This window comes from Mustela putorius, unplaced genomic scaffold, assembly GCF_011764305.1.
Source record: "Mustela putorius furo isolate JIRA1106 unplaced genomic scaffold, ASM1176430v1.1 tig00003845_pilon_pilon_pilon, whole genome shotgun sequence".
In the NCBI taxonomy this organism is placed as follows: Eukaryota; Metazoa; Chordata; class Mammalia; order Carnivora; family Mustelidae; genus Mustela; species Mustela putorius.
In genome coordinates this window covers 561,501-585,874 of record NW_025421998.1, presented here as the reverse complement: position 1 = coordinate 585,874, position 24,374 = coordinate 561,501, and the positions used below count along the sequence as shown (strand labels likewise).

Here is a 24,374-nt window from a genome sequence, read left to right as displayed (position 1 = left end):
ATAGCTGAAATTGAAAGTATTTCTTCACTGAACGAAATCACCCTGGTCCTCCACACATTTCAAAGTCAGAGTTGTAGTGATTTGAACTTTTTGGAACATGACCATGACTCAGACTGGAGCCTGGCGGAAAACCCCTAGACTCCGTTCTGTAGTAGAATGGATCCGCCGTCTGGTGCTTCTTGCTTTGGAAGTCGGGCACCTGTCGAAAGTGAGCACATTGGAAGGATTATAAACAATGTGGAGACTCAGAAGATGTGGTTAACATGGCAAGTGGGAAAAGCGATAAGTTAAGGTGAATCTTGACAGGTGAATGAGAATTTCTCAGTTGTTGAAGTGGGTCTGGATAGGGTGATGCCTTCATACACAACAGGGAATCTGGAAGGGCAAGGAACATTTATCACAGCCTTTTTATCTACATATGTATTTTGTCTTTCCACTAGTGGCTTTTGAGTAGGGGAATAGACAGGGGAAAATGGTGAGATGCAGTGAGAGAGACTTCTTCAGCAGGTTTAGCAGAAGGACCAAAGGGGAAAGGAAGAGAGTGTCTTCATGGTTACTGGCTTTGGGGTTGAGAGTGTTTAGGGAGCTAAATGAAACCATTAGAGTGATGTTAAATCAGATGACATGGACCAGAAGGCCGGGGCTTTTATATATGTGTCTGTGTATAACAGATAATATCACAGATAATCTGTGATAACAGATAATTTATACCTTGAGTTAGTGGTATATTACTTTTTCCTTAAACAAGTTCTCATTTTCTGTTTGAACAGCTTTGCTTTATTAGCCTTTTCTAGAAATTACTTATTTGCCTAAATTCCCAAGTATTTTTCATTTGATGGAATCATGATATATTCTGATAATTGGGAACCTAAAGAGTATTTAGTCATCTCCCCACCCAAGACAGGAAATTTTTCAAAAGTGTTCTTGTCATTTGCTTGTTCAGTCCTTCTTCTATACCTCCAGGAAGAGGAAGTGTATCGCTTCTGGGGGCAGCTATTAGGTCAGAACACTTTAGGTTTTGTTAGTTGATAGCAACAAAACAAAGTAAAATGGAAGAATATATACCACTAACAACCTCTTAGATCGGCTAAAATGACAAAGACTGACCATCAGTACCAGGTGTTGGTAAGCATGTGGAAAAACTGAAACTCACTTACACTACTGGTGGAAGTGGAAAATGGTAGAACCAGCTTGGGAAGGCAGTTTAGCAGTTTTCAGAAACATTAAACATAGACCTACCCTGTGATCTAGTCCCTTGACCCTGAGGAAATGAAAGCATACACTTGTACAATGACTTGTGTGTGAAAGTTCACATGTAGATGGACAGGGGAGTGGATAACCAAAATGTGGTTTAACCATACAGTGGCATTCTGCTTATCAGTAAAAAAGGAATGAACTATTGATACATGCTACCACATGGAAGAATCTCAGATCCGTAATGTTAAGTGAAAGAAGTCAGACTGAAAAGCTTATCTATTATATGGTTCCATTTATAGAAAATGCTGGAAAATGCAAACAAATCTAGAGTGACAACAAGATCAGTGATTGCTTTGAGAGATGCAGAGGGCTTATAAAGTGGCATAAGGGAACTTTGAGGGGTGATAGATGTATTTATTGTATTGATTTTGGGGAGGGTTTCACGAGTTTGTATATACGTCAGGACTTATCACATTTGCACTTTAAATATGTGCAGCTTATTGTATGTCGGTTGTATCTGAGGAAAGCTGTTAAAAAATCATAACTATAGAAAGACAAGCTACAGAAAAAAATGGAATAATGTGTTCCAGGAGGTGATATTTACACATCAAAATATTTATTTCCACTTATGTAAGCCCAAATCATTGGGTATTCTTTAAGGCGCTTGACATTTATAAATGGCACCCCATAGAATGGGATCTAGATTATTTAATTGCTGGCTTCTTTGGCTTTTCTTTAAATTATGAGTCAAAAGACAAATACTGTCTTCTATAAATTTTTATATATAACTTCTTTATTTCCAACCAATGATGTATGGCAGGGAAAAATACCAAAAGTTTAGCTTCCATGAGAGGTAGAAGAATTTTACCAATATTATTAACGTCTTTTTCCTATTTTGGTCTGTTTTATGTAAGTACTATGTGTTCTGTATTGCATATTCCTTTTTGGGAGGAGCATCACCTTTTACAGAAATGATATAGTGAGTGAGGGTGCAGTCACTGGGCAGGTAAGGATTTGTTTTCTGTTTCTGCATAGCATGGGTACTCTCTTTCAGGTGAGATAAAAATGGGTTTCTTTGAAATAATGGAGTGAGCACCTTCTGTGCTAAGTATCTTGTTGGGGCGTACATAGTTAGCAGAAAGGCAACCAGTATTTTGTTAATTTTTTAGAAGAGTTTCATCTCAGAATTAAATGCCCTGTGAGGTAGTGAGGTAGTCTAAAAATCTAATTCCGTTTTCCTTTAGTGGAAAAAAATTGAATACATTAGGGCACTTTCCTTACTCGGTGATAGAAACCCAATTCCTCCAGGTTTAATGGACAGTAGGAAATATTGGCTCCTGTTGTAAATCAAGTTGAAGTGGGGATGCCAGGCTCAGAGGTACCCATCTGAGAAGACCCATATGGTACCCATCCCTGGGATAGGCTCTCTTCATCTCGTGAGCATCACGGTTAGCCCACAGCCCAAGACTGATGTTAGGGCACTATCATCCTCATAAGCGAAACAGGACTCCTTCCTCAGTAACTCTGGCAGGTTTGATGGGTCTGGTTGGGTATATAATTCTATCTGAAGCAGTCGCTACAGGTATTTAATAGGAAGCTCTGGCCAAGCCTGAGTTGGGAGGAGGTATTGGATGGGGGAAGGAGGGAGCCCCATTCTAACACAATCCATTTCTTGAAGTAAAAAGCTGGTCTGTTACTGCCCAGAGCTGTCCAGGAGCCAACTTCCCAGTGCCTAATCCGCTTACTGCCCAATGCTCAATCTAGGAGTGATACTGGGGTGAACAGCCTTGGGTGGGCTGAAGACTCTGGTGACTGAGTCTTTGAACACATCTTTGGGGTGAAATCACTCGTTCAGATGCTATGAACACTTTGAAGGTTTTGCATTTCAGTATATTTAGATTATACCAAATTGTACTCCTGCCAGCCCTGTATGTGTATACGTCGCTGTATCTTGTCACCAGCATTAGCTGTTATCATTCAGAAATTCTCTGCCAGGAGACATCTGGGCGGCTCAGTTGGTTAAGCCACTGCCTTCGGCTCAGGTCGTGATCCCAGGGTCCTGGGATCGAGTCCCGTATCGGGCTCCTTGCTCAGTTGGGAGCCTGCTTCTCTCTCTCCCTCCGCCTGCCACTCAGCCTGCTTGTGTGTACTCTCTCTCTTTCTGACAAATAAATAAATAAAATCTTAAAAAAAAAAAGAAAAAAAGAAATTCTCTGCCACTTAGATTTCTAGAAAATGGGAATTTATTGATTCACTTTGTATTTTTCTGGTTACTAATGAGACTCTTTACTCTTTTGGGAATTGTTAGTTCATATACTTTGTGAGTATTTGTGTAAAGTTCTAAATTGATTTGTAATTACAAAGTTCACTGTTTACAAGGAAAAATAACAACATTGATCAGGGTGGATTGTGTGAAGGCTCGAAATCAGAAGTCGCAAGTCAAATTTAATACTTGCCAATAAGTCTTTCTATTAAATGAAACTGATGATTTGCATTTAGGACTTCATCCATCTTCACACTAAATTAATACTTTAAATCTCAGCTTTTTTTTTTATTGTTTTTGTTCATTTACTTGTTTTTTTACGTTCTATAGAAGCTATAATCATAGGGTGTTTGTAGCAAATGTTAACCACATATTTTTGTTAAAATATTCCTTCTACAATGAGCTCTTAGACATTGGTGAGGAAAACACAATCCAGAAAGAAACTGAAACTGGACAAAGAGATGAACAGGAAGTTCTCAGATGGAGAACCCCATGTGTCTCCAATAACCACATGACAGGATGCCCAGTTTCTCTTCAGGGAGAATAGTCAGGGAAATGTGAAATTTTCTGAACCATAAGATAACCATTTCACACTCATCAGTTTGGCCAAACCCTTAAAAGTCTGATGAGTACCAGATACCAGACACGGGTCGGGGGCCAGGGAATTGGGCGCTCTCTTCGGGTGGCTAAAAAAAAAGAGTCTGGACACATCTCCTTGTCAGAAGCATGGCAGATGCCTTCTAGTCTGTGGTTTATCTTTTTTAATTCCATATTTGTGATATTTTCAGTTCAGAAGCTTTTCATATGAATGCAGTAAATATGTATTAATCTAATCACTTACAGTTAGTGTTTTTTAGTCTTCTGGGGGAAAAATATTTTGCCCTTACTAAGTCATAAAGATATCTTCTGTATAAAGTTTTCCTTTTTACTTTTAGCTTTTTGTTCTTCCTCAAGAAAAAAATAATTCTCACTGTTCTGTGAAGACAAGAATTTATTCCTTGGCATCAAGATGGAGTCTGCAGTCCTTGCTGGGGGCAGGGGGTAGGGGTGGGGGTTACACAAAAATTTGCAACCCCCTGAACCTGCTGGTTTCCATTTTCATTCCCCTTTGGACCTTGACTCAGATGCATTATTGGAAATGCAGCTAGCCCGCAACACATGTGGGAAGAGAAGCACTGACTGGATGGTTGGAGATGAAGGCAGACAGGGCAGCGAAGCCCAGCAGAAGGGAGGCTGGGTTGGCAGGATGTGGTCCTGAGGTGGGAGACAGGCTGTATGGCACCATGGCTGCTGGCCAGGCATGGGTTCTGTCTCCCCATGTTCAGTCGTTTGGGCAGGTTATTTATCCTGGCAGTTTCTCGTGAAATGTAGAGCATATCCCACCCTGGAGCAGTATGATTAATTTGAGGATTATTTGAGATACCGGTGTAAAATATTTAGTGCAAAGCTCAGTATCCCATCATGAGGAACCAGATCAAGCCAAGCATCTGTCCGCCGGCATTTATGACACTTCCCAAAGAGAGCCATTACTTCTTTTAATTCATTGATAGGATTCACCTTAACTGTGTTCATTGTGTATAGGACTTGCAAAGTTAGAAGAAGGAGGGACAAAGAAAAGGAGAAAAAAGGGAAAAGGGAAGAAAAAAGAGAAACTTCCTCAACATACTCATTTTTTTTTAAAGATTTTATTTATTTATTTGACAGAGAGAGATCACAAGTAGACAGAGAGGCAGGCAGAGAGAGAGAGAGAGAGAGAGAGGAGGAAGCAGGCTCTCCATGAGCAGGGAGCCCAATGTGGGACCCGATCTCAGAACCCTGAGATCATGACCTGAGCCGAAGGCAGAGGCTTAACCCACTAAGCCACCCAGGTGCCCCAACATACTCATTTTTATAGACTAATCTTGCTGCCTGCTTCATCTCATCCATTGTTTATTTGGGGCGTGGGTCCCTTTTATAGCTTGTCACGAAGAGGTTTATTTCTCTGGTGTTGTGGGAACATGCTTACTTGAGTACTGATACTCTGTCAAATGTTCCCGGTGCAGGTCTGGTGAGCTGACTCCAGGAATTTCTTTTTAGTGTAGAGGCATTCCAAGTTCATTTACAAGGTGCTTCTTTTGAGAACTGTGGAGAGATGACCATCTGCTTGGGAAATGCCTTAGCGGAGAATTGATAAAGCAATGTTTTTACACTGGAGAGCCTTATAACAATCTCTGTGGTGAAAGTACAGCTGCATTGGTGAAATTTCAAGTGGTCTTTCTTCATCTTATGTCTGAAAAATAAGGCGTTTTGTATTTGATTAATAACTTGGTCTCTGTCATTTAAATGATATGTTGACCTTTTTAAGAGAAGTGATTTTTTTTTTTTCCCCTCAACCTGTGGAAGCACAAAGCCTTTCTCAAATGTTTTTAGGTAAGGAGAATGCATTAGCGCTGTTGCTATTATTCAGTTATAAATGAGAGAAAAGTAAGAACATCTTTATTCCTTATAGATTTTGCGTTAAGCACTGATGGTATCATCAGTGTGCATATTGAGAATTATGCAGGGTTATCTGTGGGCCCCAGTGGGATGTTCATGTTAGCTCTGCCATCATCATGGATTTGCACTCTGTTGGTCTTTCTGGACCTGCTTTTGGTGATGAAGTTTGTTCTCCAAGGTGTACGTAGGAGACGCATAGGGCTTGTCCAGTCTAAGGGGTATCCCTCTAAGACTTAATTTTAAAGAATATGGGCATCTGGGTGGCTCTGGTCAGGTCATGAGCCTAGGGTCCTGGGATCAAGCCCCATATCAGGCTCCTGGATTAATAGGAAACCTGCTTCTCCCTCTTGTATTCCCTCTCTCGCAGTCTCTCTCTCTGTCAAATAAACAAAATCGTAAAAAAAAAAAGAATAGAAATATGCTTGTTTCTTTTCTAGTTACGTGGTTGTGGGGCTGACAGTCCCATTTCTATTGTATTAACTCTTCTAGAAAAAACTTATGTGCTCTAGGGCAGCATTCTCTGGGAAAAAATGAATTATATTTTCTGGAATTGTAGCATTAGAACCCTGTAGTCTAGGAACTTCAGGGCTGCCTATAGAGGATACCTTGTTCATGGTGTCCCCCTTCAGCTGAATTTCTTTGGGTATTAAAACATCAGTATTTATTTCTGTGCTAAAGTATCATTTAAAATAATTTAGATGAGTTGGGTTATGTGATGCATGGAGACATCTGTGTTGGGAATTACCACTAGAATAGAAGAGACTGCTCTGTCCTTCTCTGCTGAGTCCTGGCTCCCCCGCCCGACTGCACTCAAATGCCCCCCCCCAGCGAGGTCCTGCTCTTGAATTTGACCCTGTATCTTTTCTTTTTTTTTTTTTATTCATGTTTGTTTGTTTGTTTTTTAAAGGTTTTATTTATTTATTTGAGAGAGAGACAGTGAGAAAGAGCATGAGAGGGGAGAAAGTCAGAGGGAGAAGCAGACTCCAAAGAGCAGGGAGCCTGATGTGGGACTCAATCCCAGGACTCTGAGATCATAACCCAAGCTGAAGGCAGTCGCTTAACCAACTGACCCACCCAGCCGCCCTCAACCCAGTATCTTTTGAAGGTCCTTGTTTCTTTATCAGCGGGTGGAGTGGGTCAGACAAGGTATAGTCTCTTTTTGAATCTAAACACTATAGCCAAGAAGAAGCTCATCTTTGCCTTATCACAAAGACTAGGCTTTTCCAGGCCCCTGCTGGATGTCATGTCTTTAGAAGGCTCCATTCTTTTCTCCTCCGGATTTGCTTCCATCTCTGGGATGTTTATCCTCCATGTGCCTCCATACCTTGTATATCCCCTGAGATTCTTTTCTGAGCTCGTTCTTTCTTTTGCTCCCTCTTTATATCGCCACCACTCTTGGTCAAGTATTTATTGAAACTCACTTGGGTTATTGCAGTGAAACCCAGCTGGATCTCCCTGCCTCTTACCCCCCAACCTTCCCCCCAAGCAGTCTTCCCAGGGGAAAGCTGGGATTCTGTTATTCCTATTATTCCTGTCCCCGAAAACACTTGTGTGCCCCCTTGATGCCTGAGGAATAAAACAGAGCTCCTCTCTGCAGCCCCCAGGCTTCCGCTGTCTCGGCGACAGGATTGCCCGTCATTGTGGCCTGAGGTGTATCCAGACGTTATGCTTTAGCTCTTGCTGCCATGTGCTTTCCTGTCTTTGCCTATGGAAATGCTCCGTGTCCCACCTTCTTTATGACAGCTTTCTGGATGACCCCACACAGAAGAGCGCCTTTTTCATATTCATTCACTGATTGCTTCTTACTCCTTCAGTCAACATTTTGTAAGTAGGTCCATGGATTATAAAGAATGACAAAACACAGCCCCTGTTCTCAGGTTGAATAGGTTGTGGAGCTAGTCATATAAATAATGATCTGTAATATGGTTAAATGATAAAATAGAATGTCACAAAGTGCTGGATTCCCAAAGCCTGTGTACACAGACACGTTGAAGGCAGGTGCTGTTTGTCCACTTTTTCTTTAATCTGCTTTGTATCATGGAGGGTGTCTGGTAATATTGGTTGCTCCTTTGTGAAATGCATTTATTAGTAAATTTCTCTTCTGCACTATTCCCTCGCTAGGCTGATGACTTTGAATTTCTTTGGCAGCTCTGCTTTCCTTTGTCACTCTTTTTCTGTGTCTTTGTTGGATTCATGTATAAGTAGGGACAAATAACTCAGTTTAAGAACACATCATTTTCTGTCATACTTCACATATTATTATGTTTCACCATTTTGAAAACTGTCAGTTGTATTTCTTTCCAGGTCATTTATGTATGTAACACATGTTTATTCTTTTAACAGTGGTTTTCCAGCAAAACAGACTGTTTCACATAAATGGCATCATGAACTCGGCACCGTGTTGGGTCGTGGGTCAGTGCTCAGTAATTCTGGGGTGGATACTAACAAAAGACACTTGGCTTGCTCCTTATGCTGTTGCTCAGACTGATTTCCCATTAAAGTTTTCCTCACTCAACTGCCAAAGTTAGTACCCGAGGCATCAGAAGGAGACTTAGCCAAAATGCCCCCTCTGAATTGTTCAGCAGATGGGCATTGCAGGCTCTGGGGAGAACGAGCTTGGGGACAGCTGCAGGTCTGTAGTGGCCCTGAAAGGTTATAGTCCTAAATAGGAACAGCTCTTCCGTGGGCTGCCAGCCTCATAAGGGCAAGGCCCACATTTACCGTGTTCACCTGGCATCCAGCACCGTCCCTGGAGTGTGAATGAAAGAGGACTAAATAAATACCTAAATAACAGTAGACCAAAAGCCTGACTTGGCCTTAGACTGAAGCCGTGTTTTCATCCATGCCCAGGTTGGTGAGGCCTTGTGTTGAGCAGATATCCTGTGCAAGCCTGCCTCCTGCCTCTTGTTGGTGGGGACGTAGCTGGTGCGGGCAGAAGATGCAGTCAGCTCTAGGAATCAGCAGTGTAACGGCTTCTTAGGAGGCAATCCCTTCCAAATCCTCCCTGCGCTTTTAAAGGTTGTCAGGATTTAGAACACGAACATCCATGTAATAAGTCTTCTGCAGGCTGGAAGGCCATTCTCTGCTCCTGCCTCCGTTGTCCTGACCTGGTAGGGTATGGCTATGGGCGGGAGGTCTGAGTCTGTCACCAGCCGGCAGTCCCCGAGGACTGTGGGGTCTGGGTGCTGGCAGATGCAGCAGTCTGGGCTCTGATGAGTCAGATGAGGTGGTAAATGCTACTGTCCCTTTTTCCAGCATCAAAGTCACCCCCACTGTGCTCTTGGGGAGGTGGTGAAAATGCTTGATTAGGGGATACTATTTAATTCTTTCTTTAAGATTTTTATTTATTTGAGAGAGAGAGAGGAAGGAAGGAAGGACGGAAGGAAGGAAGGAAGGAAGGGGAGGAAAGGAGGGAGGGTAGGAATAGGGGGAAGGAGAAGCAGACTCCTTTCTGAGCATGGAGGGCTCTAATCCTCTGACCTGAGTAGGAATCAAGAGTAAGATGCTTAACTGACTGAGCTACTCAGGTGCCCCAGAGGATACTCTTAAAAGGTCTAAGTATTTAGGAATGTTTCAGTGGCTTGCAAAGACTGACTGATAAGCAGTCTTAAAAATGCAGAAAATTTAAGCTCAAGTTAAAACCGCCATGACACAATGAATGGACAGAATTCTTTTCTTTCTCAACAAGGTGACTCTTCCTGAGAACTTCTTTCTACTCTTCTCATTCCCAAGACTGTCAAGGATTTTTTACTTCTTGAGGTGCCTGGGTGGCTCAGTGGGTTAAAGCCTCTGCCTTCAGCTCAGGTCATGATCCCAGGGTCCTGGGATCGAGCCCCACATCAGGCTCTCTGATCAGCAGGAAGCCTGCTTCCCTCTTTTTCTGCCTGCTTGTGATCTCTGCCTACTTATGATCTCTCTCTCTGTCAAATAAATAAAATCTAAAAAAAAAAAAAAAAGAAGAAGTTTTTACTTCTTTTAGATGATTTTCAAGACACTAGTTAGAGTTTAAATCATTTTCTGGGACATTGATTTTCTAACAGGGTAATTTCAGTTTTTGATCATTAAGATACAAGTTAAATTTAAGTGGCAAATTAGAGATATTTAATACATTTGTTTTTTCCTACCAAACAGTATTTTTTTTAATTTTTTTAAAGGTTTTATTTATTTATTTGACAGAGAGAGAGAGACAGAGATCACAAGCAGGCAGAGAGGCAGGCAGAGGCAGAGAGAGAAACAGGCTCCCCGCTGAGCAAGGAGCCCAATGTGGGGCTCGATCCCAGGACCCTGATCATGACCTGAGCTGAAGGCAGCGGCTTAACCCACTGAGCCACCCAGGCGCCCCTCAAACAGTATTTTTGTGGAAGTTACAGAATATTTATTAAGGCTATCAGGAGATGTAGACAATGTACTCTCTCTTAAGGTAATTTAATATTTACTCAGAGTTTTGCAGCATCAGAAAAAAGCTTTGATGAACCATAAAGCTACTTGAATCATGGAAGGATTCAGTAAGCTGTGATGCTGGGAGGGTATTTTGGAATTCTTGCATTAGAAATACAATGGACACTACCTCAAATAGCAGACATGTAATTGTTTCACATTAAAATAACTGCGCTTAATATTTTAACTAACATATAAGTTGTTTAAAATACTTTTTGCTCAGAAATCAACCTTGTTTACATAATAGGTTAGTACTTTGTTTTTAGAGTATGCAGTTTCATTTTTTCAAGCTTTATTGCAATATAATTGATGTATAATATGTAAGTTTAAGGTGTACAGTGTTAATGAACTGACACACACATATTTCAAAATGTTTACCACAGTCAGGCTAACTTCTGCCTCATATAATTACCATTTGATGTTGTTATGGTGAGGACATTAAAGCTCTTCTCTCACAGCAACTATACAGCAACTGTATAGAACACAGTTTTGTTTACTACAGTCACCATAGTGTACCAGAGAGCCCCTGAACTTCCTCATCTATAACTTTGTACCTTTGACCAACATCTCCCTATTTCCTCACCCCCTCATCCCTGCAACCGCCATTTTACTCAATTTCTAGGAATTTGGGTGTTTTCAGATTCCACATATAAGTATTTGTCCTTTTTGGTGTGACTTACTTAGCATCATGCCGTCAAGGTCCATCTGTGGGGTTGTAAACGGCAGGATTTTTTCTTTAATAGCTGAATAATATTCTATATATATATGGAATATATAATAATATATAATATACACACATGTATGTATATATACACATATGTGTACACATACATAAAAATGTGTATATATGTGTGTATGTGCATATATACACATCCCCTCTGTGTGTGTGTGTGTGTGTGTGTGTATGTACACACACACATTTTCTTTATCCATTCATCTGTCAGTGGATAGTAAGGTTGTTCCCATATCTTGGCTGTTATGAATAATGGTGCAGTGAACATGGGAGTACAGATCTCTTTGAGATCATGCATTATTACCTTTGGATTTATACCCAGAATTGAGATTGCTGGGTCATGTGATAGTTTGAGTGTTGATTTTTTTGAGGAGTCCCCACACTCTTGTCCATAGTAGCTATACCAACTTACATTCCCAGCAGCAGTGCACCAGGGTTCCCTTTTTTCCACATCCTCACCAGCATTTGTTAGCTATTATAATAGCTTTCCTAACAGGTGTGATGTGATAACTCATTGTGGTTTTGATTTGCATTTTCATGGTGATGAGTGACATGGAGCACCTTTCCTGTACTTGTCAGCGATTTGTCTCTGTTCTTTGGAGAAATGTCAGTTCAAGTCCTCTGCCCACTTTTTTTTTAAGATTTTATTTATTTGAGAGAGAGAGAGAGAGAAAGAGAGTGAGCCTGAGAGGGTAGACGATCAGAGGGAGAAGCAGACTCCCTGTGGAGCTGGGAGCCTGATGTGGGATCCCTAGGACTCCTGAGCTGAAGCAGTTGCTTAACCAACTGAGCCATCCAGGCACCCCCTCTGCCCATTTTTAAATCAGATTGTTTTCGTGCTGTTGAGTGGTATGAATTCCTTGTATATTTTGCATATTAATCCTGGATTAGATACATGGTTTGCACGTAGTGCCCTCTGTTCTGTAGGCTGCCTTTTTCATTTTATTGATCGTTTTCTGTGCTGTACAGAAGGCTTTTAGTTTGATGTCATTCCACTTGCTGAGTTTTGGTTTTGTTACTTGGTGCTTTTGGTGTCATGTCCAAAAAAATCATTGCCCAGACTGTCATAGAAGATTTCCCCCTATGTTTTCTTCTAGGAGTTTTATGACTTCATATCTTACCTTTAAGTTCTTAATCCATTTTGAGTTAATTTTTGTAAGTGGTATAAGATAGGGGTCCTGTTGTATTATTTACATAGGAGTATCCAGTTTTCCCACCATTTATTAAGGGGACTGTCCTTTCATCATTGACTATTCTTGAAATACTAAGTGATAGCATGGGTTTATTTCTGGGCCCTTGATTCAGTGTCCACGTTTATGTCAGTCCTATACTGTTCTGATCAATATAGTTTTGTAATAAAGCTTGAAATCAGGAAGTGTGAGGCCTCAGCTTTTTCTTTCTTAGGATTAATTTGATTATTTGGAAACTTGTGGTTTCCTATGAATTTTAGGATTTTTTTTCTATTTCTGTGAAAAAGAATTTTTTTTGAAAGTATAGATTTATAATTGGTCAGTAGTTGTTTGTAGAATAAAGAATATTTCAGCCACATTATCATACAAAATTTGAAACATAACTTCTATGAGGTTGTGCCTCCTTTCTCCATTACTCCTTCCATTTCTTCAGAGTGGAAAACAAGGACTTTGTAGCTTTTTAAATTTTCCAATTATTTCCCAAATTGGAATGAATTTGCTGCTGACAAAGCGTTTTTCTTCCACCCGCAGAAACAGCAGCTTCTGTTAAAAGCTGGATTATCACATCAAGAAGCTCGAATTAATGTAGTTATTAAATCTTAGAGAGATAGGATCATCTTTAAAACCTCGCAAGCATACACTTTCCTTGCATACTGTTTTAACAATGGAATGCTGCGTAGTTAGTATCGTGGGGCAATGAGTGCCAGATGGGGACTGTCAGTTCTTCTTCAGCTATTCAAGCCTGGTACTGAGTATTGAAACCCTGAGATGAAATCTGAGAGCAACGGAGACAATTTGGGAGTTTATAGCTAAAGGTTAGGTTGTTCTGGCCATAGAGTAAGTCAGAGAGAAAATAAGGGTTTGTTTTGTAGATGTGTAGAAACCCCTCAAGTAGATGTATTTTTCAGAGACTTCTTACATCCAGCTGGAGGTCTTGCTCACCTCGGGGTGTATCATCAGGGGAGAGTAAAATAAGCAGTAAAAAGAGCTTTTCCCAAGTATGAAAGAACAGGCGTTTGCTTTTCACACGTGTAATGTAAGTGCAGCTTGCTCTCTAAGTGTGACTACAGAGCATGAGGCTGCCTGGGCGGCCATGTGCATGTTGGGATTGCTAACTAGAGGATCTCAGAGAACGAAAGTGAAATCCATCTTCCTTCTTATTCATTCCGCTCCGTGTCCATGGGGATGCAGCATTTGTGAAGGAATCAATTATCCATGTGTTAGTCAGAGGAGCCTTACAAATTATACATTAGCAGATTGATTCCTTAGGTTCGCTGTTGGGGGACCGATAGCTTAAGGTGGGATGATGAGGAGCGTCGGGGGAAAAGAAGTTGCCACAAAGAACACCATTAAAAGCAGCTTTCGAAATGACCGTGAATTTATTCCTAATTGAAGAGCTGACATAATCCATACTAAGTGTATTTATTTCAGGCATTTTACATTAGGTAATTGATTATCACATGAGGTGTACATGTTGGTAATTTTGCCTTTTCTTTAAATTTAAGAACTTGAGACCACCTGTGGTGGACTTGGGCTTAGAAGGTATGGGCCAGTCCGCACCCCCTCCTGCTTAGTCAGGCCTCTTTTTTTGTTCCATTAAGGAAACATTTTTGTATGTTCTATAGTGTCAGCTTGACATTATTGATTTTTGAACAAACTCACTTATATTGTCCAGAATTCCAAACATGTCTCCATTAGGAATAAAATTGTAGCTAATGGAAAATACAGCTGAGGCCATTTTTCTTGGGTCTTTTTTTTTTTATCTCGGGTCCCTTTTCTTGTTTACATCTACTCCAGTATCCCAGCTTGGCAGATACACCCCGTAAATTCTGTGTGTAGAACAGGCAATTAGATTCCACATGGAAGAAAGATGGACTCCTGCACTACAGTTTCCCTCCTTACCCTTTCTCTTTTCCCCATTCATTTCAAGTATGCAGAAATGGCAGAAATGCATAAGGCATTTCTTCCTTTTTCTGTGAGGAACCTGTGCCAGACCTGCTTCTTGTGCCATTGACAGCTGCCATGCTGAAATCCTGTTCTTTATTTGTTTTTTATCAAATATTACGGAACTAACAATAGAAACTGATGTGCGTAGTGATGACACTCAGTTGTCACTTGAGGTAAAAATGGGTGCTGCGCATCCCCAGAGTGATGGCTTTGACAATTAAGATAAATTTTCCTATCTTTTTGGTTTTAAATTAAAAAGCTGACTACATAATCATGTAAAAATATTTATCTTTGGATTAAAAACAAAATAAATATATGCTTTAGAAAATGAGCAAAACATAGAAAAGGACAATCTAAACAATAATAGTATCTCAGCATCCAGATAAAACCAGTGCTAATATGTTAGAGTATCTACTTCCAGCCACATAAGTTATGTACAGATGCCTGTAAATACAGTTGTATTTATAAACCCTAGGTGGGGTTTACTGAGAGCTAGCCGAATTGTGAGAGTTAAAGGCACAGTCTTCCAGGGGATTGAGTTTGCTGAAGACTTCCAACACCAACTACAAGATCTGCAAGTTCCCAGATACACTCTCGTGGTTGATAATTAGTTAGAGACCTCAGAGAACTCACTGAAAGTTATTATACTCAAAATTACAGTTTATTACAAGGAAGTGATACAGTCAACAAATCAGCTAAAGGAAGAGACCACATAGGGCAGACCCTGGGATGCAAAATTCCATTGTCCTCAGGACGCATTACCACCGGGCCTACATGTGTGACAACGCAGGAAGCTCCCATTGCTGTTCAGGATTTTTACAGGGGATCTGTTATGTAGGAATGATTGGTTGACAGGTTGGTCGATATGCATGACCCAAAGCCCCCACCTGCAATCACAGGGTTTAGTCTTTCTGGCATGGCCCATTGAAAGACTGTGAGGTCTTTCACCTTTAACAGACATTCCTATCAGGATAGATTATCTCCTGGAAACCAAGGGTAAAGACCTGACTTCTCTTGGATTAAGTCACACTCTTTATTTTTTTAAGATTTATTTGAGAGAGAGAGAGAGAGTATGTGTGCACACACATGAGCAGGGGGAGGACAGAAGGAGAGGGAAAGAATTTCAAGGAGACTTCCCAAAGAGTGTAGAGCCTGACTTGGGCTCCATCCTGTGACCCTGAAACCATGACCTGAACCAAAATCAGGAGTTGGACTTCAAATCAGCTGAGGTACCCAGGTGCCCCAAAGTCAGATTCTTTATTATATAATACATTTTTTAAACTTAATATTTTTGTTCTTTTAATTTTCATCATTTATATTTGCTTTTAGAAATTTAAGTAATTTCTGTTTCTTAGTATCTTACAAAAGAAACCTGCTGTGGAAAGCATCTTTGCAAAATAATTTTTTTTTGAGATTTTATTTATTTATTTGACAGAAATCACAAGCAGGCAGAGAGAGGGGAAGAAGCAGGCTTCCTCCTGAGCAGAGAGCCCAATGCAGGGCTTGATCCCAAGACCCTGGGATCATGACCTGAGCGGAAGGCAGAGGCTTTAACCCACTGAGCCACCCAGGAGCCCCAATTTTTTTCTTTTTCTTTTTCTTTTATTTCTTCTTCTTCTTTTTTTTTTTTTTTGGTTATTTTAAAGATTTTATTTATTTCAGAGAGAACAAGTGAACGAGTTGGGGGTAGGCAGAAGGAGAAGCAGACTCCCTGCTGATCAGGGAGCTCCATGCAGGACCCAGTCCCAGGACCACAAGATGATGACCTGAGCCGAAGGCAGACCAACTGAGCTCTCCAGACACCCCTCTTCTTCTTGTGTAAAATAGGCAATATGTATGTCTTTTGAAAGATTTATTTTTTTATCTCAGAGAGAGAGCACTGGGGGTAGAAGGGGGAAGAGGGAGAGAGAATCTTAAACAGACTCCACACTGAGTGCAGAGCCCAAAGCAGGGCCAGTCTCACAGCCCTGCTTAACCGACTCTACCATCTAGGCGCCCCAGAAAATACATATTTTAAAGATTTTTGATACACACGGCCAAATGATCCTTAGGAAAGTTTCTCCATATTTGAATTCCCACCAGTAGGGGACAAGGAGTGTCTCTTTGGGGATTTCTTTGCCAAAACTAGATACTTAAAACAATCTTTGCCAATTCCATAGGCAAAATCTCTTGTTTATTTATATGTTATTTGTTATTACTAAGATTGACTCCTGTTCTTGTTTTAACTATAATTTGTACTATTTCTTTTGGGAGTTGACTGTTTTACTTGGTTTAAGTTACATGAATATGAAGTCCAAATATTTTCAAAAACTAAAGAAGAATAAGCTGTAAAGTTCTTTGCAATGTACATAACAAGAGGTAAATATCCCTAATCTTTGATTGATCTCTCATGAATCAGTTTTAAAATTATGGACATCCCAATAGCTAAATAGTTTCTTCCTCTAGCTGGATTCATGCTTAGAACTTATAGTTTAAGGTTGTTATTTTTACTGACGTATTAACTGGATTTTCTCTCCAATTTTATTTGGTGTAACTTATGAAATATAAAATATTTGTACTTTCGCATTAAGATAGGGAAAGGAAAGAGGTAGCAAATAAACATGGGCTAAATACCTCATCTTCTAAATGAGTCCGTGTATGCCATTGCACTGATTTGGAGCGAGAGATAATTCAAGTATAATTCCTGAAAATTTTTAAGTGATTCTAATAGAATACAAATAGAATGAACAGCATTTAAATTGTCCCTAGATAGACAAAAGAAGTTGAGTAATATAGCAAAAAGACAATAATGGAATAAGGAAACATTATTCTAAAAAGTATAAAATACTTTACTGTTACTAAAAGAAAAATATCCTCAGCTTTGATATGAAATAAATATTAAGCATATTGGCAATAAAAATGCAAGAAAAAGTAGAACTTAAAGCAAAAGAGAATTAGCCAGCAGACCACATATTATATTGATTACATTTAGGGGTAAAAGGAAACTTTTTCATACCTTTGATGTACCCAATTATAGGGGATCTAATATCTAGACCAAAACTTACTTGAAATGCAGGAAGAAATGGGCAAAACCGCAGTTGTAATGGGAAGTTTTTGAAACATGTTTCTATCAGTCTTTGCTAAGTGAAGAAGAGAGCAGGATATATAGAAAGGATATGTAAAAACTGGATAATAAAAATAACATTAAAAATATGTGTATTTTGAACCAATAGAAACTAGATAATAAAAATAACATTAAAAATATGTGTATTTTGAACCAGAGAATACATGTTAGTTGGAAATGAATAGCTTAGATTTCAAAGAACAATTTTTTTAAAATATACGAACCACATTTCGGACCACAATTGTAGTTACACTAGAATTTTATTAATAACTAGATAAGTAACCAAATAATGCTGTCACCATTCTTAGAAATAAAACCAAATTCTACTTTTCTCAAAGAGGAAATAATTATTGTATTATACATTATTTTTTGGCCTCTAATTTATGACCAGTTTACATAGTTAAAGGTAAATGCCAGACACTTGATTATTTTATGATTACTAGATGAGCAGTAACAACTAATGCACACTATATTAATGTCAGGAAGTTAGAATAAGATCATCAAAATTATTCTAAGCCAGAAAGGGAAAATTAATATACAATAAGAAATTAATAAAATAGAAAACATTAAAAATGAATTTTCAGGGGCACCTGGGTGGTTCAGTGGGTTAAAGCCTCTGCCTTCGGCTCAGGTCATGATCCCAGGGTCGTGGGATCACCAGGGAGCCTGCTTCCCTTCCTCTCTCGCTGCCTGCTTCTCTGCCTACTTGTGAGCTCTGTCTGTCAAATAAATAAATAAAAATCTTAAAAAAAAAAAGATTAAAAAAAATTTTTTTCATCTCAAAAATATGAAATGCAGTATTTTCTGGGAAAACCAAGATGACCAAAACAGAATGAGAACCTTTGAGTTCCTAGACAGTCATGGAGGGAAAAAATGTGATCTAAGAAATAAGCCACCGAAGGTATTAACCCCAGATGATTTCATGCACATGCTCTTTTTAATTTTACCTTAAGTTTTTTAATGTTTATTTTTATTGTGAAGTACAACTTGACAAGGCACATAAAATATTCAGTGAAACAGTGGTTATGATGCAAACCATCATGTAACTAGCATTCTATTGAGAATAGATGGTGTGAAATCCCCCTCTGCTCAAAGTCGCCTTAAAGGGACCCCACTGCACTGACCTTTATAACTGAAAGTGCTTGGCTTTTCTTTTTCATTTTCTGCCTTCTCTGTGTGCCCCCTCTGCGCTGTCATAGAATTTTGCCTATTTTTGTATGTTGTATAAACAGAATCCTGTTATACATACCAGGAAGGAGAAAAGGGTACTTGCAGACATTGCCATTACTGGAATAAAATAAAGGGTAAGACCGCTAAGGGGAAAATTATCAAATTTTATTTGGAGATGTTAAAGAAGGTCTAATACATGGAGAAATGGATTAGAAGAGTCAATATTGTAGAGATATTGAAGGAAAAGCTTTCAACATTTCACCATTAAGTGAAAATGAGGACTTTTCATCCCAAGAGTTTTTACCAGGAATGCCAAGAGGTTGTTTTTTTGTTTGTTTGTTTGTTTGTTTTTACCAGGAATGGTGTTGAATTTGATAGCTTTCTGCAACTAATGAGATGATCTTTGGATATTCTTCATTTATTTTCTTAATGCAGAGAATTATATTAGTTCATTTCCCTATATTATACCAACTTAGGACTTCTGGAATAAATTAGGCTTTTCTGTATATGCTGACTTTATTAATATTTTCTTTAGGATGTTTCCATTTATGCTCATGACCAAGATTCACTTGTACTTTTCGTTTCTCATAATATCCTTGTTGAGCTTTGTTATTATAAGAGTATGCTGGCTTGCTAAAAAGATTTGGGAAACATATCCTTTCTGTTCTGTTCTCTGGATGAATTTCTGTGTGATGGGAATTTTTTATTCTTTGAACTGTCATGAATTTAGTATTGTAGTGAGTGAATTTGGCAGTGAAAAAGTTAAATAAGTAAAATACATAGTAAGGTAAGTAGTGGTAAGTGCTGCAGGGGAAAAATAAGCCAGTAAAGGAGTTGTGATGTTTGGGTAAATGTTGAAATTGTAGGTTGGTGGCCAGAGAGCATTGCTAAGATGACTACCTGTGAAGATTTGGCAGAAATGCATCTTGGGCAAACGGGTGCAAAGGCTCTAAGGCAGGAAGACAGCCGGGAGGTCATCATGGCTGGAGGAGAGAGAACAAGGCAGAGTGTAGATGAGGGGAGAAGTTGGCGGGAGGGCTAGAACCAAATTGTTGAGGACTCTCAGCTCATAGTAAGAACTTGGGGTTTGCTTCTGAGTTGGGAGACCATTGGCAGATTTTCAAGCAATGTCATTGTCTGGTCAGTCTGTTAACAGTATCTTTCTGCTGATTTTTTGGGAACACACTTCTTGGAGAGTGACAGCAGAAGCAGGGTCCACTAGTTATGAAACTATTAGGATGATCCAGACAAGAATGATGGTGGCTTGGATGGCAACTCTAGAGCTGGTGAAAGTGGTCAAAGTCTGGATAAATTTGGTTTACGTGATGGTAAGAATTGCTGGCAGAAACACAGTAGAGTGTGAAGGGAAAACAGAAGTCAAGGATGGCTCCAAGGTTTTTTGCCCTGAGCAGCCAGAAGAATGTAGTTGTCTGTAACCGGGATTAGGGAAACATTAAGAAGGGCTCTTTCATAAGGGAGCATTGGGATCTTGGGTTGGGATACACTTTAGCTGAGATGCTTGGTAGGCATCCAAGTACATCTGTAAAATAGGCAGTTCTAAATATTGGTCTGAAAGAGGGAGAGGCCCAGTCTAGAGATAAAATTTAGCAGTCAGTTCATGGCTTGGAAGAAAATAACCAAAGGAGAAAACACAGATGTTAGACTGAACCATGAAATATAGAAATCAGGAGATTGGGAGAATCTGACCAAAGACACAGAAAGGGGAGCTGGAAATGTCAAAGAAAAACCAGACAAGTGTGGTATCCTGGAAGCCAAGAGAAGGGGAGAGTTACCAGCAGTGTTACATCCTCCTGTTAGTTAAAGCAAGTTAGGCTTGAACACTGACCACTCTATTTAGCAACATGAGGATTATTTCATCTTTAACGTCACACAGAACACATCTTTAACTTCACAAATCCTGAGAAAACCCAAGGAAAGTGTGGAGAACTATGGCTTGGTCTTGCCTTTTACCAGAAAGAGAACATACCATGTGTATTATAATTAAGTCAATGATGAATTGATACAGCAACGGACAAAGACACCACAGTTGAAAACCCAGAAAGATATCTGAGGTGAATATTTATTATATGACAAACAGTTCTCTTCAGAAGAAGGATGGATTATTTAGTAAATGGGGCTTCCCCAACCGGATATCCATTTGGGGAAAAAAATAAGTCCCCAAAGTATTAAAAACTTTAACATTAGAAATAAAGCAATAGCCGTCTTCCAATTTAAAAAAAAAAAAAAGACCACATACAATGTCCGGGTGAGGTATTGTACCAAGACCTCATACCCTAAAAATAAAAAGGAAATTAACAAGAAAATGACAAACATGTCCATAGAAAAATGAGTATGAGCTGTCTGCAAATAAGCTCAACTGCTTGAGCAGATTAATTGACCAACAGACTTAAGAGAAATGCTTATGTTTATTAGTAGTCAGGGAAATAAATCAATGAATATTGATCTTTGGCAGAAAAAAAAGTAAAGAAGAAAAAATTCTGTTGCTCACAGAGATGTGAGGGAAAGAGGACTCTCAAACCTTGTAGATATGCTTTTCCCTGTAACATTGCTAATGTGGTGGTACAGATTCTACTGAGGGAGGAATTCGTTGTAATGATAAAGAAGGACTGCATTCAGAGGTGGGGCTCAGTTTTGTAGGCCTGGAACAGCACTGTCCAGTAGAACTTCCTGCAATGGGGAAAATGTTCTGATTCATGTGCTGTCTGATACCAGATGCTGGTCACATGTGGCGTACTTTGATTTTCTGCAGTTTTTGATTCATACGCAGAGACTGCCATGTTAGACAGGACAGGAAAACTCAGCATTGACAGGCTACGTATCCCTATTAAAATGTAATTTGAGATAAATATGTTATATATTATATATAACCATACACACACACACACCCCAAATATAACCAAGATACCTTATAGCCATGATCTATGCTTATGAAATCTATATAAATAGTTAAATTACAGTCAGGGGGTTATATTTGCTAGAGTAAATGGGTATTAAAATGTTATTTGATGAACAAAATGATGAGCTTTAGGAAACTGGTCCCAGAGGATACTCAGTGAGGAAAGCATTTATCCAAAGAAGACACAAAAGCTGAGCATTCAGGCTTCTCAGCCAGGAGTCCAGACGCGCTGGCCTCACTGCTCTCCCAGTTCAGCTTGTATTTTGTTTTGCGTATTCCTTGCCACCCATTGTCCATCACGCTCCCTGTGCTAGGCACTGTCCCCTGCTCTCTAGGTTGGATCCCTGGCACTTTCTCTTTTGTTATTCTCATCCCTGGACTTTGGTTTATTCCCCTGTAAAAGGGATCAAATATCTATCTACAAGGTCCTTTCCCCTTTTAACGTTCTAGAAACTTTTAAATTTTTTTTTACTTATTTGAGAGCAAGGGAGAGCATGAGTGGGGGCAGGAGGAGAGGGAGAAGCAGACTCCCCGCTGAGCAGGGAGCCACATTCGAGGCTGGATTCCAGAACCCCAGGACCCCGGGATCAAGACCTGAGCCAAAGGCAAACACTTAAACCAATGAGCCACCCGGGCACCTCAACATTCTAGGAACTTTAAGGAGATAAGGTTCCTTTTCATAGACTGCATTTCAGGAGTGTTGCTGGTGCAATGACCAACATGAGGAAGGGCTCTGGGGTCAGCTGTCTCGCCCTGCAACGGAGGAATTTCTCTCAACAGCATGTCCGTGGGTGGCCTTCTGAGGTCTGGGAGTCTTGGTCTGCCCTAACCTTTGGTTACTAGCTCTGAGATACTTTCCACTGAGAAAGGAACATTCCATTTTGTATTTTTCCATTAATCCTTATCAACAAGCCAAATTATCTTAAAGTTAGATACTTTATTTTATTTTTTTAAAAGATTTTATTTATTTATTGGACAGAGAGAGAGATCACAAGTAGGCAGAGAGGCAGGCAGAGAGAGAGGAGGAAGCAGGCTCCCCACTGAGCAGAGAGCCTGATGTGGGGCTCGATCCCAGGACCCTGAGATCACGACCTGAGCCAAAGGCAGAGGCTTAACCCACTGAGCCACCCAGGCGCCCCTAAAGTTAGATACTTTAAAAAACTAATTTGCAGACTCATGCCATAACTGATGAAGGCTTTTCTTTTCCATGCTTAGTTCTATCATGTTTTGTATAAAAGAGCAGGAAAGCGCCATTATTTAGGAAGAGAATAAAAGCTTGTCATTTTTTAGTGTTGTCATCATTTACCGGTCTTGACTTCTATTGGAAAATCCACCTATTTGAATGTTTTAGTAGGTAAACAGTTGGCTACATAGAAAACGAGAAAGCTGTGAAAAATAATAAAAGTCCTGTTGTTTATTTATGCTTGGGAAAATACATTCAAAGTAGAATGTCGGTCTTGACAGACTTTTTTTTTTAAACATCTATTTATTTATTTGACAGAGAGAGAGAGAGAGATCACAAGTAGGCAGAGAGGCAGGCAGAGAGAGAGAGGAGGAAGCAGGCTCCCCGCCGAGCAGAGAGACCAATGTGGGGCTCGATCCCAGGACCCTCAGACCATGACCTGAGCCAAAGGCAGAGGCTTTAACCCACTGAGTCACCCAGGTGCCCCAGTCTTGACAGATTTTTAAAATTTGATATTACGAAAAAGAAGAGGGATAACAAATTAGTGAATATCAACCACGCCTTGTACATTTTCCCCCAGAAAGTACTAAGCATAAAGTTTAAATTCAACGTCAGTTTAGTGATTTATGAGAGAAGAATGTACCAAACTGGAACAGTCAAAATTTTTCTTTGCCTCATGATTTTTTATTTTTGGCGTTTGTTACGTTCTTTAATGGATTTGGTTTGGAAGGAGTTTTAGGAATGGGGAATAAATAGAAGAGAATACATAAAAAGGAATATAACCTGTAACAAAAATAACATTTTAGGTGGGACTTGAAGCTCGTGCAATACGTAATTTGGGGGGAAGTATTAGGTTTCCAGGTTTATTACGTGTGTGAGAGCAAAGCTGTACTTTACCATTTTCATTTCCAAAAACCAAATATGTCTTAAACTCACACATCCAAACTAATAGACGTTTTTCTCACTGAAATATTACAAAGAGCCAAAGCATTTGGATGTTGATGTATATATTTTCCTAAAGTTTTACATGTTTGCTTGTTTGTTTGTTTGACTAGAGTCCCGTGAAGATAAATCAGATTAGCCTGGATGAGAGTGGAGAGCACATGGGTGTGTGTTCGGAGGATGGCAAGGTATGGCAATGACATGGGCATGTGGAAAACACGATCTGGTTCTGAGGCCTGGGATGGTCTCCAACTCCAGGGGCTTGGAAACACACCCGGCTTACTGTATACCTGCTTTAGGAGAACCTTGATTATTCTTTTTGGGTATTGGACTCGCTTCCGATTGCTCATAATTAAAGTAAAATATATGTCGCACAAATGTGCCTTAGGAAAAGTAATTACAAGAATGTCAATAAAGTAACTAGTATTAAGCTGATTAACAGCTGTGGCAGGGGGACGTGTCACCTTAATCATTACTGCTGTGCCACTTGTACTTCAGTGACTAGTCTGCAGTCCCTGCAAGACAAGTAGTTTAATGCCTTTCTGCCATAAATCCACAAAATTGGATTTTGTGGGCATGATTTCTGTGGGCCAGTGGTTTTCATTTTCACACATGTTATGAATGTTTCTCTTGAATTATAGAATCTTTTGATAAGCAATCATAGTTTATCAGAAGAATAAAGTGTCTTACAATGGCCACATTAAATAAATGTAAAATCAATATATGTACAGTTTTCTAAAAACCTGGCACCCACTTCCTCAACCGAGGACATACATCACTTGTGCAGTGTATAACTAACAATTATCAGTGCTTCTTG

The 24,374-nt window shown here is 39.7% G+C and overlaps 1 protein-coding gene across 3 annotated transcripts in view; it reads left to right on the top strand.

Moving 5' to 3' along the window:
• VPS41 (VPS41 subunit of HOPS complex) overlaps nucleotides 1-24,374 on the top strand; it is a 176,702-nt gene that overhangs the window by 51,345 nt on the left and 100,983 nt on the right. For all 3 annotated transcript variants that reach the window (XM_004739346.3, XM_013059254.2, XM_013059251.2), the window contains exon 5: nucleotides 23,671-23,745. In XM_004739346.3, the coding sequence (XP_004739403.1) occupies nucleotides 23,671-23,745 (75 nt within the window). The remainder of the gene's footprint in view (nucleotides 1-23,670; nucleotides 23,746-24,374) is intronic.